The sequence below is a fragment of the Colletotrichum acutatum genome (genome assembly GCF_030867785.1).
Source record: "Colletotrichum acutatum strain CBS 112980 chromosome Unknown BDZ83scaffold_16, whole genome shotgun sequence".
Lineage (NCBI taxonomy): Eukaryota > Fungi > Ascomycota > Sordariomycetes > Glomerellales > Glomerellaceae > Colletotrichum > Colletotrichum acutatum.
In genome coordinates, this window is record NW_026849010.1 from 96,120 (window position 1) to 110,678 (window position 14,559).

Consider the following 14,559-nt stretch of genomic DNA (forward strand, 5'->3'; position numbering starts at 1 on the left):
TTCGTTCGTTTCATACCTGGGTATTCCCAGCCGCGCTACCATCCAACGCGACTGGCCTCCTCGCGCCTTCGAGGTCCCCGCACAAGAAAAAACGACTAGCTGCTGCACCAAACTCGCTTACCGGTACTTCTCAATGAAGTCCTTGTGGAAGTTGATGATGCGGCCAACCCAGTCGGTGCCGGGGGCAAGGAAAGTGGTGCGGAAGTGCAGGGTACCCTCCTTCTGACCAAACCCGCTGCCGGGAACGACGCAGACACCGGTGGCCTCGAGCATGCGCATGCAGTAGAACTCGTCGGCGGTGCGGCCCTCCTTCTGGGCAGCCTCGGTGGCCTTTGCGGGAAGCTTGATGGTGGGGAAGAGGTACATGGAGCCCTGGGGCGCACCGCACTCAACGCCCTCCATCTGGTCAAAGGCCTTGTGGAGGGCAGTGGCGCGCTCCTTGAGACCGTTAAAGATACCGTCATACTCCTTCTTGTACAACTCGTAGCTCGGCTCGCCCTCCTTGGGGGGGTTGACCATGAGCTCGACGATGCACTGACCAATAACGGGAGCGCAGAGGGTGATGGAGACGAACTTGTAGATGTTGGCCTCGACCTCGGGGTCGAAGTTGACGAGCTCGAAGTAGCCGCCGCGGTGACCGCACTCGCCGACCATACCCTTGGAGATAGAGTGCAGAGAGGCGAGTTCGACACCATCGTACTTGCCGGGGGTCTCCTTCTGCAGCTTGCGCAGAACGCTCTTGAAGGAGTGGAACTTGCCAACGAAGACGTTGGTCTGGTAGACTTCGTCAGCCATCACCACAAGCTGCTTCTCCGCAGCGTAGTCGTAGACGGCGCGGATATCATCCTCGGACAGGGAGGCACCGGTAGGGTTGCCGGGGTTGATAATCACAATAGCGCGGACATCGGTGCCTTCGGAGGTGGCCTTCTCGTAGGCAGCCTTGATAGTGTTCAGGTCGGTTCCCCAGCCTGCGGCCTCGTCGAGGTAGTACGGAACGCAGGTGGCGTTGAGGACTGACAGCGTTGCGGTGTAGAGCGGGTATTGAGGAATGGGCACAAGAACACCGCTTTGAGCGTTCTGGGCGATGATGTGAAGAAGGGTGTTGACTCCGGAAGAGGCACCGCCAGAGAGGTAAATGTGGGCGGGATCGGCGGGGAATCCGTCGCGGCCTGCACAGATCTTTGTCAGTTTTCACACTCGGCCCAAGGTAGACATAGATAAGGACATACGCTCAATAAACTTAGCGATGCTCTCCTTAATAGCGGGAACACCAGCACTGGCACTGTAGGCGCCAACAGAGCCGACCTTGCTCAAGAGGAACTTGGCGCGGGCGATGGCATCGCTCTTGTACCCGAGCTGGTTTTGCAAAACATCCTCGTGCTCGAGAAGCAGGGGGTTCTCGAGAAGACTGACAACCTGGCGGAAGAAAGTAATGGGCTTCTGGTCGAGCTGCTGGGGGTTGCCGATGTTGGCCGAGATAACGGCGTCAAAGGGGAGGTCCTTGTCACCCTTGGACAGCTTTGCTCGGTATTCCTCCGACTTTACGGCCAACTCGCCGCGAACGGCGTACTCGGCAGCAACAACATGCTGGTTGATGTTGTGCACATTCAGCCGACGGCTCGGTGTGGTAGACATGGTTCGATGGTGGGGTGACGAACGGCTGTTGCTGCTGCTGAAGAAAAGTTGCCTTTGAGATGGCGGGGTATTGGAGAGGAAGATCTTAGGGGACCGCGGGGTATCTGTGCAAGAGTCATATAAAAGTTAGTAAAAGGGCTTCTGCCGCGCAACAGTGGAGATCAAGGTAGAAAAACACCTAGAATCGAATCGATAACACCGGGAAGAGCCGAGCAATAAGGAGAAAAAGTTGGGATTCTCAGAGGAAGGGGAGGAAGAATGAATCTCAAGAAAATCCCGAAAACGTACGCAGCCACCTCAAGTGCTATTTATTTAGCTCTTCGTCAACGAAGGGCAATCAAAGAGCAACCAAGTCTCGGACGCGGGGGCCGTTACAACAGTGCGCAATGTTTAATTGATGGATTAAACGGGTAGCAGGAAGAAAAAGACGGCCAAGTTGACAGGAAATCAGCGCATCTTCTTCCCGTCATCGTCCGATGCAGAAGCTCTTATTCAATAACTCTGACAGCCGCAAGCCTACTTAGGCTGGTACTGTGACCTCGGGGGCACGAGACATGACCCTGCGTGGCATCGTTTCTGTGCTGCCGCGGGATGGCTTCCATGACGGGCTGTGTTTGCCCCCCTCCAGTGCGGGACGCCAGCCGAGCACTTGCTGGTGAGTCGTAGACGAAGACGTGGATCAGACCCGGCCGTGTTTGGCGCGGGTTTGCCTCAAAGGCCTGTGTCCGAAACCGGTGACGGCAGGACAAGGGGGAAGCCGGTCAGCGCGCCTAGAGGCTAGAGCTTCTACGGATTCTCCCGCCAGGGTATTTCCGAGTCCTCGACGCCTTGATGAGAAAATCCAGTTGCTTATGCCGCAAGAGAATGGAAAGTGTGGGGGTCCACGTGGGACTCAAAGATGCTTGATCGAACTTGAGAGGAAATGATCAAGTGCCTTGTCCGTTTGTTCGGTGAAGGATGGCGAATAAAGAGGCGTGGCGTGCGGTGTAAGCTGGCGAGCAAAACAGGTGGGGTAGGAAAGCGTAAGGTAGCTTGGACGGGAGCTGTCCCGTTTGAGCGGTGCTGGAAAAGCGAGCTTGGGATAGCTTCGAGCTGCACCAACCTCTCACTCTCATGAATGACAGGAATAGTGCTTGGCTTGGGGACAGGGCTGGGTAACAAACACCAACCTGGAGCAAACAGAATTTCTTGAAGGCAGTGGAAAGACAATTCGCCCAACATTGCGACGTACCATTTGATCTGCCTGCGCTGCTCATCATTCGCACTTGGCTCGCGGCAGCCTGACTCTTCGGTGCTCCCAGCGACCTGGCCGCGGTGCAAGCCACTCTGTTCGCCGCCATCGTCGAACGTATCGCCTGGTCGGTTGGTCGGTTGGTCGGTTGGTCGGTTGGTCTACTAAAAGTAGTATTTCGTAGAGAGAATCGCCGCTTTCGACCTCGGTGTACGGTGTATTCGGTGTGTCGATTGGTATTCTCCGTTACTGGAAATGCGAGACTCGAAAAGTGTCGAAGAAGGAGAAATTCCACGACGAAACGCCGTCTGCTCTCGGCGGTCTGAAGGCGGTCGCGGATCGTCAAGTACGTATCCCGTACAGCTGAGAATGCGCAGAAGGAAAGCAGTCGGCGGCGAAATGAAAGTCTCAGAACCACGACTTGGGAAAGTGCACGCCTTCCTGAATCACCACTCTCCATGAAAGCAAGTAAGACAGGAACAGAATGGGATGCCCGTTCCTCTTTATTTGTCTACTTATCCGACCTGCTCACGCCAATTCTTACGCCCTGCCCACCCTCCTCCTCCTCACCATCCTGCCGCTGCTACTGCTGCTTTCCCCGGCCACGGCCACGGCCCTGCCCATCTGTTGAGAAACGCGACCCGAGCTGCGAGATAACCACTTTGCCCACACCCCTTCAAAGCCCGGCGCCGACGGGCGAACCACCACTCGGGGGAGTCGGGGGTGGCTAGATATTCGCGATAAATCTACCTCAAAACTGCGGGCTCATCCTCAAGAAAAGGGCCGCGTGCAGGGAATGGCGCGCAAAGAAAAGAGATTCCCACCTAAGCTCCAGCAACCCAAGCCCAGAATGTAGTAGACCATCACCGTCCGAACATGGGAAGAAGCATCGTTGGCGGTGACGCTTCATGCCCAGGTCCCTGCAAGCTCTAAAAACGTTGCTGGGCCCCCAACGGGGGGATAGAGCTATTGACCGAGAAAGGACCCTGAACAAGATCCACCAACCAACATCTCCGTTGCTCGGATTACGATCTCGTAGACTTCTGACCGCGCAGCTTGACCGCTGAGAGAGGCTGGCATAAGCCGAGCTGCAGTTCCATGCTGCGGATACTTACGTTGCAAGGTGCTGCAGGCCCTCAATCGATCATGGCCCCTTTGGCCCCTCTTTGCTTGGCTTCTTTCCCAAGATGTATCACTTGACTAGCATCACGTCGCAAAGTTCCTATTGATAGACATTCAAGGAGAAGTAAGTGAGACTGGTTTATACATTGCCATGCGATCATCCGTCCAGATGCCAGCTGGCGCCATCTGCGATGGCCTGTGTGATGTTGGAGTGCACGTCCACCACACCGAAAGTTCACCGACACACGGATCTCGGTGAACGGCCCTTTTTCCGCCGACAGTCTCTCACCACCCGCAAAATTCCAGTCTCCATATTGCGAAGCTATCCCGTCCTCCCGTGTCCAAGCCTCAAGCTATCCAACGCGTGCGGCGCAAACCCTTCTTCAAGATGGCCAAGAAAGGTATGCAATCCCTCTGAGCTTCCTTGAAGCGCGCTGCCTGCGTTCCTCCAAAATCCCAAAGCTAATTGATTGTGTCGAACAGCGAAGTCCCGTGTCATGATCGTCCGGCTCTTGTCCATGGCCGCGACTGGTTACTTCTACACTGTTAAGCGTCTCCGAACCGCAACACCCATGAGCTTGCTGAAATACGACCCAATTAGTAATGCCGACCCCTTTCTCTTCGGTTCGAGACATTTGGTACCCGTCTCCAGGGCGAGCGCCAATCGACACATACCATGGGATGGAGATAGGGATGACAGGGCTAACGTCTTCGCAGTTCGGCGGAAGGTGCTTTTCTTGGAGCAGAAGAAGAAGGGAAAATGAGCTCGCGCACTCTCGAATTACCAACACCATATGTAACAACACTTATATCACCATAAACGGCGTTCACGGCGGCATACGATTGGGGCTCGAAGACCACATGGATGAACTGTACATCATCAACCTGCAGTCCCTCAGACCTTTCGTCAGGGACAAGGCATTGGCACGTCGGACTGTGCCCCAGAGGCGGAACGAAAGCGAAGGCTTCGATGGCCGCGACCTAGTTGTATATTCTACCAAAAGAGAACAAACCTTACGTAAATGCAATATTCCTCTGCATGATTCCACCACACATAAATCTTTAGTCCACGTCCAAGAAACCCAACCTCGATGGATGATACTAAAGCTGCAGACTCTTGCTTAACGGGTGCCCTCGTTCGGCTTGGAAGCGCTTGGGAAGAAATGGTGGGAAACTTGATCATCATCATCCACGGTTACTGGAGGCACCCCATTGCCGTCTTTTGTGTTGCGTTCTGGCGGTTCAGCCTGGACACGGTCCTCCTTATTGCTTCTCACGGCCTGTGAAGTCTCCATATTGTCCTCATTCTCAACGAAGCACGGTTTTGACCGTTTTGGGCCTCGAGACCATTGCTGGGCGTTGTTAGATCTTTTGGTTCCTCTCTGATCCGAATAGCTCGCTAGTCCTTCAGGTCTCTTCCATTCGTCAGGGTTGGTCAAATCTCCGAGGTTCGCCTTGCGGTTGCCCACAAGGCTGTTCTTGACATCCAAGATGGCCTCCTGACTGGACTTAGGAGCACTTTGCACAGGTCGATTGTACGAAGAGTGTCCTGCATGGCGCGCGACCATGCTATCGTTAGTTCCTTTCGATGCTTTCGCAGCCGGAGTTCTCTGGGGGCGGAGGATCGATCTTATTTTGGATCCCTGAGCGGCCACATCCATTCGTTGCGACTTCTCCTGCTCAACTGATGGCGCAGGCATCTCATCTTCCGACTCTTCAACAGGACTGCGAAAAACCGTTCGCTTGCTGGCTCGAATCAGCGGGATGTCAGAGGAGCTCGGCTGAAAGTTATTCAGAGGATCGTAAACATCTTGCTGCAGCAACACGGGAAGCATGGGTTCCGGCAGCACAAGACTGTCAGGGATCAGGATATCGCCGTTTCCCGTGGCATCTTGTCTGTCGAGCGTGTTTGCAAAGTCCTTGCTGACCGCCGCGTATGCCTTGCCATTTGACATGAGCTGCTTGACTTCTTCCTTCAGTGTTTGGAGCTGGGCAAGCTGTTCGGCTACCTGATCAAGCTGGCCGTTGCCAGCAGCCGGGACCTGCGCGTCGCGAAGCTTGAGTGTGAGATTGGTGACTCTTTGATGAGTATTCTCCAACTCCTTTTCGAGTTTCGATGCTCTGATAACATTGTCCAAAGCCTTGAGACGTTCAACCTCCGTCCCGGCCATTGTCAACTGTTGCTGAGCCTGGTGCAGAGATTCTTCCGAGCTCTTTAGCCGCGTTGCGGTTTCGTTATCTTCTTCGGACCTTTTTGCGAGGTTCTTTTCCGTCTCTTCGACTAGCTGTCGTTGTAGATGGCCATTTTCCTCGGCAATTCGTAACTTCTCCTGAAGCTCTCGGATCTTGATCTCGTGCCCTTGTTGCTGGAGCTGGAGCTCAGTTTGCGTCTCTGCGACCTGACAATTCTTGCTTGAGAGGCTCTGCTGTAACTCTCGGAGCCTTTCTTCCATGATTGCTGCCCTCTTTGATGCCAACTCTGCAGATTCTCTCGCCTCTCGCAGTTTTTGATCAAGTTCGGAGACACAGTTGGTCAAATTTGCGATTTCAGCATCCTTGGCTAGAAGACTTTGTGCGAGTTTGCTGTTCTCATCCTTTCTCTCCGTAAGTTGTAGCATCAACTGTTCCTGACAATGTTTGCGCTCCGTCTCCATCGATGACGACTGTTTCTGGAGCGTCTTCTGTAGACTTTGCAGTCTTTCTTCGATGGACTGACCAGTCATAGTGGGTTTCAACTTGTCCAAAAGTCTGGACGTACGTCAGCTGAGAAGTTAGAATGCACCAACGGACACCTACTGTGGCATCATTTCCTTTTGAAAGGTCTTTAGAGCTCGCTGAACCTCATCTTCAACGTTGACTTGAGAGGAAAATTGCACATGGCCCGCAATCTCGTCCAACCTGCAAAAGTCAGTTACATACGGATGACACGAGCGCAGTTGAGAGGTACCTTCTCATGACCTCGGTTGGCACAGCGGGCGCTTCGAGAGAGCGCGCTTGCATATTGTCCACCTGCAAGCAGACTCCAGCGACATTTTCATCGATCTGGCGCAGCAGGCCTTTCAAGGCATCTGCATCAAGGAGCTTGCCCTCCAACTTCTTGGCTCTCTGTGCCTCAAAATCGAAATCTTTTTCAAGGCTGTCTAGGGCCGACGTCAAGTCTCTGATTTTTGATGCCGCTTCTCAATGTCAGTACAGCGACCTTGCATGTTCGAATCGAATCTGCTTACCCGCTGTTACTTCCTGCTGGAGAAGTACCTGTTTGTCTTTGGAAATGAGATTCAACTTGTCCTGGGCAGCCTGTTTCTCTGCCATGGCCAACTTGAACTTCTCTCCAGCCGCTTGATGCTCCTCTCTCATGCTGTTGACGGTTTTCTGAGCGATATCTTTGGATTGTTGCCAGAGCAGTTGTTGTTCTGCAACAGCCTTGTTGAGGTGGTCCTTGTACGAGCGGCTTTTCTCTTGAAACTTGTCGAGCTTGGAGTGCGTGACCTCCAGCTCTTGGTGCAATCTAGCTGCCTCTTCGTCTTGCGTTCCTCTCTCGGCTTGCAGATCAGCGACTTCCTGTTCTAGTTCATGCAATCGTCCCCCTTGGTGGGCTAGATTCTGGGAGAGCTCGTCCTTCTGCATTTGTAAAAGAGACAGCTCCGAGTTAGACTGCACCCGGCGGTCGCAGTCTTTCTGATAACGTGCTTGATACTGCTGTAACCGAGTCACCAGTTCTTCGATCTGCTGCTTCTGGCCCATGAGACGACTATTCATCTTGTGCTCAACTTCTTTTGAGTAACTGAGAACTTTATTGTAGTGAGCCGACATACTTTCGAGTGCTTCGTAGTGGCTCTCGGCCGTGACCTGCTGGTTCTCCAAGCCTGGATTGACCTTTTCCTGACTCGGTTTGCCGTGTTGTGATTGGCGATGAGAGTGTTTTCGACGCCGGGAAGTATTTGAAAGTCGCGATTTCGTCCGTTGCGGAACATCTCTTGCATCTTGATCGCGTCTGATACGTCGGCTTGACTGCTCTCGAGGCGAAGAGTGCTGTTGATTCGACTTGCGAGCAGAACCGGGAATTTGTTTCTGTGGCATTTCCAAGTCGCCAACTGGAGTAGACGGCCGAATCTCAACTGCCTCGAGATGCTGTCTTTGAATTTGGGATATCTGACGAGGTATCATACGATTATCATCGACGTATTTGCTAGTTTCGGAGAGGCGTGCTTCCAAGTCTCGATCTGAAACCACACGTTGCTGTTGTTCGCCTTCACTTTCTCCCCGAGAACTGTGCCGCTGTGAATGAATGACCCTGTCAGTAGCCGTTTGTTCAAGTGTAGGCTGTAGAGTCTCCCGTTGATCGCAGGGAAGAATGACATCGGCATCAGCAAAGGGTCGAATTCTGTGGTCCTTGGTAGCAAAACCATTGATCTTCTGTTCGGCTCTGACAGATGGACGTTGCGAGACCGAATCTCCAGTTGGATCTCTTCCAGAGCTGGTAGTAATCTGATCTGAGAGACCTCGGCCCGGTAGCTGACCGTGGCTACTCGATTGCTCCGGGTTGACTTCTGCAGCCCTCAAGCGTTGAAAAGGAGTTCCTCTTCGTTCTTGATCACCTCGAGGGATAATAGCTGACACATTGTTCGCATGGGTGTCGACGTCGCTGTAGTGGTGACTATTATCGTCTATCAAAGCTGGTTGATCCTGGGGCTGGGCCGGTCGTACGTTGCCGGCATCTGCCCAGTCCTCTTGAGGCACTGCGTCTTGCCGTCCACTGAGGGCACTGAAGTTGATAGATCGACGCTGCTGGTGGCCAGAGAACTGGTTTGGCTTGTACTTGGGCTGTGGTGCGAAGACAAACATATCAATCTCCCCAACAAGTTCTGGGTCATCCTCGGGATGGTATGAAGGATGGCTTCCGTGGCCGCGTGTCTGAGATACATGGTATTGTTCGTTGACATCATCTTGGATAACGTGCTTGACATTCGGCTGCGAGGCTCTTAGCTGGCTGAGCAAGGACGGTTGAGACTCGGCACTGGAGGGGGAGTCTTCAGCCTGGGGACCGTCCTCAGGACAGTGATCTGGGCTGGATCCTTTCGAACGGGACTTGGAACTGTGCCTTTGTCGGGATGTGCCGCCATTTGCTGAGAGAGAGTCGAAGCTGGATTTGTCCGCCATGGTATGGAAGAGGCTAGAAGCCGTAGTAGCTACTACGGCCACAAGCTGTGGTCAATTTCTAGAGTCTCTGGTCCAAGACAGCAAAATTCAACAGAGAGCCAATCTGGACGAGGAAAGGTGGCGACAAGTAGGAGGGCGAGGAGAGACAAGAAAACAATCCAGCAGCTCTGTCAAATAAAGCGAGCCGTGAGAATTGAAGTTGGGGACGATCAACACACCACAACCTGATGAACTGACCTTCAGGACGGGGAGGTATCTCCTAGGTTGCCTGCCGCGCTACAACTGCTGATGGCTTTTTGGTAATCGTAGAGCATAGAATTTCAGCGTTCCTGGCTGAGATGTAGAAAGAGCCTTCGTGACTTGAGATCAGGAAACAGCTGCCCTCTACCATAGACAAGAAGAAACGGCAGCTTTAGAGCAGTTGATCAAGGTACCTGCCTTAGCTACTTGCATTCGCCCGCCTCTGCCTTCCAGATGCGTGCGTCTTTCCTTCCCGTTGACGGACCATGCTGATAGGACGATGTTTCTTTCTATGGCAAACAAGAAATCCCGGTTTGTGTCCAGTTCAGGGCAGCTTGCGGGTATCAGATGAACTAGACTTTTCGTCTCCAAGACCATTTCGGCATATAATGAAAAAATCATTCACCGTTTACATATGATAAAAGCTTCCCATGTCCTACCTACGTCGGCCGATAAGATTTGAAGGCGCGGAACAGTGGTCGGTCCAAGTGGAAAACATGACAAATTGCCTGAGAAATTTGCTGAATTGATGAAGAGATGGTAGTTAAAAGGCAGTAGTAATACCAATCACTCGATCTTGCTTTAGCCATCCAGCTCAGGACGGTAGTAAGTAGTGAGATACAATCCATCAGCACATCTGTATTAGGTAACATTAACCCGAAATACAAAAGAAGTAGAAGGAGGCATCCCCAGCGAGGACTCCCCCTTGGCAGTCGCCGGTTTCAGGACACTTTCCTGTGATCTCTCCGCGTCAGCAATGCCATTTTTCGGGACGGCCTTTGGCCGTGGCTTCTCTATGCGTTCCATGGCCGCCGGGACAGGAGACCGCTTGATCTTCGGCCGTGGAGGTACAACCTTCCTCTGATGCAACGTGCTGACTGGTCACGACAGCTCCGGCAGCAAAACCCCCGGATGACAAACTGAGAAAGATGCGTAAAGTCATCCGAGAAATCAGCCTGGAGGCCCAGACAGTCGCCCGCCAAATTTAGAATGTCCCAAGGAAAAGCCAAGCAATGCCAAAAGAATCCCCACCGAGGAAACGACATGAGTGATAAGCAGGAAGGAGAGCAGGCGGCAAGTGACACCTCCAAGGCATCATCGTCGGAACAGAGGTGGCCCGCGCTTGATCTAGGAAAGACCAAGATCTGCTTGTGCTACTCGGCTCTCCTGCTTTTTGGTCCTACAACGGATATGCTCTGCTTCTCTTGTCAGCGGGAGGAAAAGAAGTAACAGTGACGAGCTGTGCAGACGGCATCACAGATAGAGCGGGAAACCATAGGAAAGCATATCTCTCAAAACGCAGGCCATTCGAATCAGCTCCAGATGCGCGCCATCACACCGCAGGATCGCCCCCTCCCCCATCACACAATTAAGCTCGTCGATATTACATCCACTGCCGGTGACAGTCAACCTCTCAAAAACCGATCTCAAGTGACTGACTCCGGCCGCGCACACATGCAGTGAAAATAGGAAATGCAGGTCAAAAGATACACTAACACAACACTTCAGGTAGGATTGTGACGGGACGCAGCTTAACCCCTGCACCTCACCAAATTCGTCCGAGCCGCCCATCCCAGACTCCTCCCGTTGATTGGCCACCACATCCCGGCCCCGATGTGAAAGCGCCGTGTGCCGGCGCTTCGAGGCCGCTCAACACCAATGGGAACGTCGTGAGCCTATTTCGACCGTCCCGTGGGCTCAAACGAGGTTTCTCTCTCTTTTCAAAGTCTTGGAAGTCTCCACGGTCTTGAACAAGGTGCTTCGATACGGTTCCTGCGCCTCGGACGTGGGTCTTTGGACCACACACGCACACCCCGGCCGACGTGCTGTCGTGCGTGCTCGCAAGTGCCGTGTGGAAATGCTATGTATGCACTTGCACGGGGGTGTTGTGAGGGCCCCTCGCTTCGTCAGTCACATCGCTCTAAGTGGTTGCTTCCTCTGTATGGCTGCTTGCAGAAGGGGGAAAAGGGGAGGAGGATGGAGTAAACGATTGGCGCTGGGCTCCCATGTGAGAAAATATGCTCAGGGCGCTTGAACAATGTAAATAGTGAGTTGGGCCACGTTCGTGGCGCCGGGTATCCTTTCGATTTTTGTTCAGCTTCTTTATTCTACCTTACTCGTACGATTCTGACGCCGTTTTCTCTCGTTCGGTTGTCTTCCCACCTTGCTTGGCTGTGCCTCTCTAGGAACTTTTCCACAATCCTTCCAAATCATCATCTTCACCGTTGCCCCTCTGCGAGTGGCACCTCGACCTACGACGAAGATGGCGACCACAACCTCCAACTTCTTTCCTCTGGCGACCGAAACCTACTATCCAGACTCTCCTGGAGACGCCAGCTCATCCGGAAATGGTGTCGATACCGAGGCAGGAGCCTCGGGTGACAGCCCTGGGGCCGTCAATCTATCCCGCGAAGCCATGATTGCCATCATCGTCGTCGTCTCTGTTGTTGGTGCTCTCGGAAGTACGTAAAATCCATGCAGGAGAAATCGCAAACACCAACTCCTTGAAAAAACCCCATTCACTAACCCGATCCTTACTCGTACAGTTGGTATGGCCGTTCTGTTCTACGTTGCCAAGAAGCGAGAGTGGAAGATCAGAGAGACCATGCGCAAGTCCGCCAGAAAGGTCGTCACCGCTCTCACGCCGCGGAGAACCGAGTTCCCTAGATCAGTCAAGGAGTCTTCGTCTCCGCCACGCAGCCACCGCGGACGCGCGAGGCTCGACGACGTTCCGCCTACGCCCAGACTCCGCCCGGAAGATCTCGAAAAGGGCCTCAAGGAAGCAGAGTCGAAGCGCAAGTTGATGAGGTGGGGCCGGAAGTAGGCGAGGGTGAGAGGAAACTTAGGGTATGGGAGGAATGACGGCCGCCAACTGGCTTGGTGCTGGTGTAATGGTTCATTTGCTGAGGCGGTCGAGACTGGATGACTGACGAACTTGGATCTGCGTAGCGTATAGAGTCCTTTTTCTTGTACCATTATTATGCCCTTTGAAAATACATAGCGCTTATACTTAAAGTCTTCGGAATGTGTTTGAGCTGGCGCTTCTTCTTGCGTTGTTCTTGTGGTCGCGCGGCCGGGAATCGTCGTGAGTGTCCACAGGGCCTCCGTTCTTCTTCTTCCCTTGAGGAACGAATGTGACCGCCTTTTCGCCGTAGGCATTTCCGCGATGCGTCTTGCTGATGCGGCCGGACTTTTGTACCCTGGCGCCCAGAGCAGTATCCCGCTCCTGACCCTTCTGGTTGGAAGACGAGATCTTCATCTGGTACTCCTGTGTAGCCTTCTTACCCAGACCCTTGGGGCCCTGGTCCACAACAGGCTGGGCAGCAGCACTGACACCAACCTCGTGAGTATCCTTCGCGGCGACCTTGGTGCTGGGGTTGAGAGCGCGGAACTCGTAGGTGGACTCGTCGACGGCGAAGGCGTCGTCCTCGAACATCTTGGTGAAACGATCGTCGCCGAGCAGGCCGGCCTTTTCGTCGACAACCTCTCTGTTCTCCTGTTTCTTGAGGAGCTTGTCGGCAAGCTTCTGATTGACCTTGACCTTCTTGTTGCCTCTGATTCTGCTGGCGCGCTCCTTTTCGACCTTCTCCTTGATGCGCTTCGTCCTCTCCTCCTCCCAAACGTACGGGTTGGCGATGAGGCGGGCCTGTTCGTAGAGTTTCGACGCAACGAAGTAGCCGTGCATGTACGGACGGAGCAAGTTCGTCTTGCCAATTAGGTGCTCCATGCTCAACTGTCTGAGCTCGGGCAGCGTCAAGAACTTGTAATTGTCGTATGTCTCGGTGCGGACCTCCTCTGCCATCTCTTCGACCATGTTGTCGAGGAAAGAGCACCATCGTGGTGCCGGGCCGAGACTGGGAATGAAGAACGAGTGTTGAGACTTGCCTTCGTTGGCAGTCAGAAGCATACCGGTGTCCTTGCACCAAGCGCTAGTTTCTGGTTAGTGAGAATTCAAAGGAAAAAGATTGCAGTCTCGCAACTCACACATCGTTCAGGTCCACAATGGGTTCGACTGAAGTCCATGGTGTACCGTCCGTCTCGTCCCAAATCTTGATAATCTTCTTATCGGCAGACATAATCTTCTTTTCTTGGGAAGCTGTTGTCATGTGAATGAGCTTCTTGATTGGGAAGCCGTATCCCTGGTCCTTGGTCAAGAGAGGGACTGGGCGACGGAGATCGAACAGCTGAACCATGCCCGTCTCGGAGCCAGTGGCAATGGACAGTCCCGATGTGCTGAAGTCCAAGGCAGTGATACCACCCTCTTGACAGCCTAGACGTGCGACTCTTGACTTGGATCTCGGGTCCCAGAATTCCACCGTGCCAATAGAGGTTCCGAAAGCTGCAAGGCCATGGGAGCCTTCGGCCAACGCCGCAGCGTTGACACTTCCGGCATCAATACTTCCCTGCAGCCCAGCTCCCTCCTCATCACCGCCGACATCGATCTGGAAAGACTTCATGAACCTGCCAATCTCCAGGTTCAAGCGGAAGACTTCACCCATGCGATCCTGGTCGACTCCTACGGCTGGTACGAGTGCTTCGGTCGACTGCCGATCGTAGAGCAAGTCTCTGCCGTAACGGGGTATGCGAATCTTGTAATGGCAGCCCATCGGGGTGTGGAACTCGAGTTGTCGGTCATCCTGGAGGAGTAGGGTCTTGGAGTAGTCGGAGGAGAGGATCGTCAACTTCTCCGTCAGAGAATTTGTGTGGCGCGCAAACGACAGAGACAGTTGTGGGAGGTTGTGAACGTGAATCTGAGGCTTGTATGTTCCTGCACTGACAGCCCAGTCACCGTCCTCACTGACGCGAATGCAGGTACTGGCTTCTTCGAATTCGAAATCTTGGAGAAGCTCGACTCGGCTCTGGTACTCTGCGTCGTTCTTGAGCGATCGCTTTCTTCGTCTAGCCAGCCAATCCGGCAGCGGTCTGGCAGTCGATGCACCGGAAACGGTGTAGACCGGAATGGTTCCTGGGTTCGTCAACTTCATCGTGTTTGTCGGAGACCGCTGGTGAAAATTGTACGGGGCGGGTGCTTCGCGACAATGCGACTAGGTGTGAAGGAATTGCGGCCGAGGGGACTTTTTTTTTCTTGCCCAAAAAGTTCCGATTAGATAAGAGTCCCCGGCTGGCTGGTGGGGGGGGCCTCACCTTGGCTGGAGCAAGGAAGGTCTCGG

The 14,559-nt window shown here is 53.6% G+C and overlaps 7 protein-coding genes across 7 annotated transcripts; 2 read left to right on the forward strand and 5 right to left on the reverse strand.

Annotated features, from left to right (window-relative positions):
- Positions 1-117: 117 nt before the first annotated feature.
- On the reverse strand, positions 118-1,635 carry BDZ83DRAFT_748977 (aminotransferase class I and II; the record flags this gene model as incomplete). Its single annotated transcript, XM_060513700.1, has 2 exons — positions 118-1,169; positions 1,230-1,635. The coding sequence occupies 2 exons, from the start codon at positions 1,633-1,635 to the stop codon at positions 118-120; spliced, it is 1,458 nt and encodes a 485-aa protein (XP_060368619.1).
- Positions 1,636-2,164: 529 nt separating this feature from the next.
- Positions 2,165-3,375, reverse strand: BDZ83DRAFT_112818 (uncharacterized protein). The gene has a single exon (XM_060501104.1). It carries the CDS (start codon positions 3,324-3,326, stop codon positions 2,562-2,564), a length of 765 nt encoding a protein of 254 aa, XP_060368620.1. The 5' UTR covers positions 3,327-3,375; the 3' UTR covers positions 2,165-2,561.
- Positions 3,376-4,376: 1,001 nt separating this feature from the next.
- Positions 4,377-4,752, forward strand: BDZ83DRAFT_748978 (ribosomal protein L33; the record flags this gene model as incomplete). Its single annotated transcript, XM_060513701.1, has 3 exons — positions 4,377-4,389; positions 4,472-4,612; positions 4,706-4,752. The coding sequence occupies 3 exons, from the start codon at positions 4,377-4,379 to the stop codon at positions 4,750-4,752; spliced, it is 201 nt and encodes a 66-aa protein (XP_060368621.1).
- A 273-nt stretch (positions 4,753-5,025) lies between these two features.
- On the reverse strand, positions 5,026-9,052 carry BDZ83DRAFT_664299 (uncharacterized protein). Its single transcript, XM_060511080.1, has 6 exons — positions 8,108-9,052; positions 7,865-8,082; positions 7,216-7,823; positions 6,936-7,164; positions 6,785-6,886; positions 5,026-6,736 (listed from the first exon to the last, which is right to left on the reverse strand). The coding sequence occupies exons 1-6, from the start codon at positions 8,831-8,833 to the stop codon at positions 5,110-5,112; spliced, it is 3,510 nt and encodes a 1,169-aa protein (XP_060368622.1). The 5' UTR covers positions 8,834-9,052; the 3' UTR covers positions 5,026-5,109.
- Positions 9,053-9,716: 664 nt separating this feature from the next.
- BDZ83DRAFT_608480 (uncharacterized protein) lies at positions 9,717-10,299 on the reverse strand. Its single transcript, XM_060507483.1, has one exon. The coding sequence runs from the start codon at positions 10,039-10,041 to the stop codon at positions 9,829-9,831; it is 213 nt and encodes a 70-aa protein (XP_060368623.1). The 5' UTR covers positions 10,042-10,299; the 3' UTR covers positions 9,717-9,828.
- A 1,352-nt stretch (positions 10,300-11,651) lies between these two features.
- On the forward strand, positions 11,652-12,212 carry BDZ83DRAFT_716896 (uncharacterized protein; the record flags this gene model as incomplete). Its single annotated transcript, XM_060511890.1, has 2 exons — positions 11,652-11,850; positions 11,935-12,212. 2 exons carry the CDS (start codon positions 11,652-11,654, stop codon positions 12,210-12,212), a joined length of 477 nt encoding a protein of 158 aa, XP_060368624.1.
- Positions 12,213-12,398: 186 nt separating this feature from the next.
- BDZ83DRAFT_748981 (WD40-repeat-containing domain protein) lies at positions 12,399-14,373 on the reverse strand (the record flags this gene model as incomplete). The annotated part of the gene is made up of 2 exons (XM_060513702.1): positions 12,399-13,317; positions 13,373-14,373. The coding sequence occupies 2 exons, from the start codon at positions 14,371-14,373 to the stop codon at positions 12,399-12,401; spliced, it is 1,920 nt and encodes a 639-aa protein (XP_060368625.1).
- Positions 14,374-14,559: the final 186 nt, after the last annotated feature.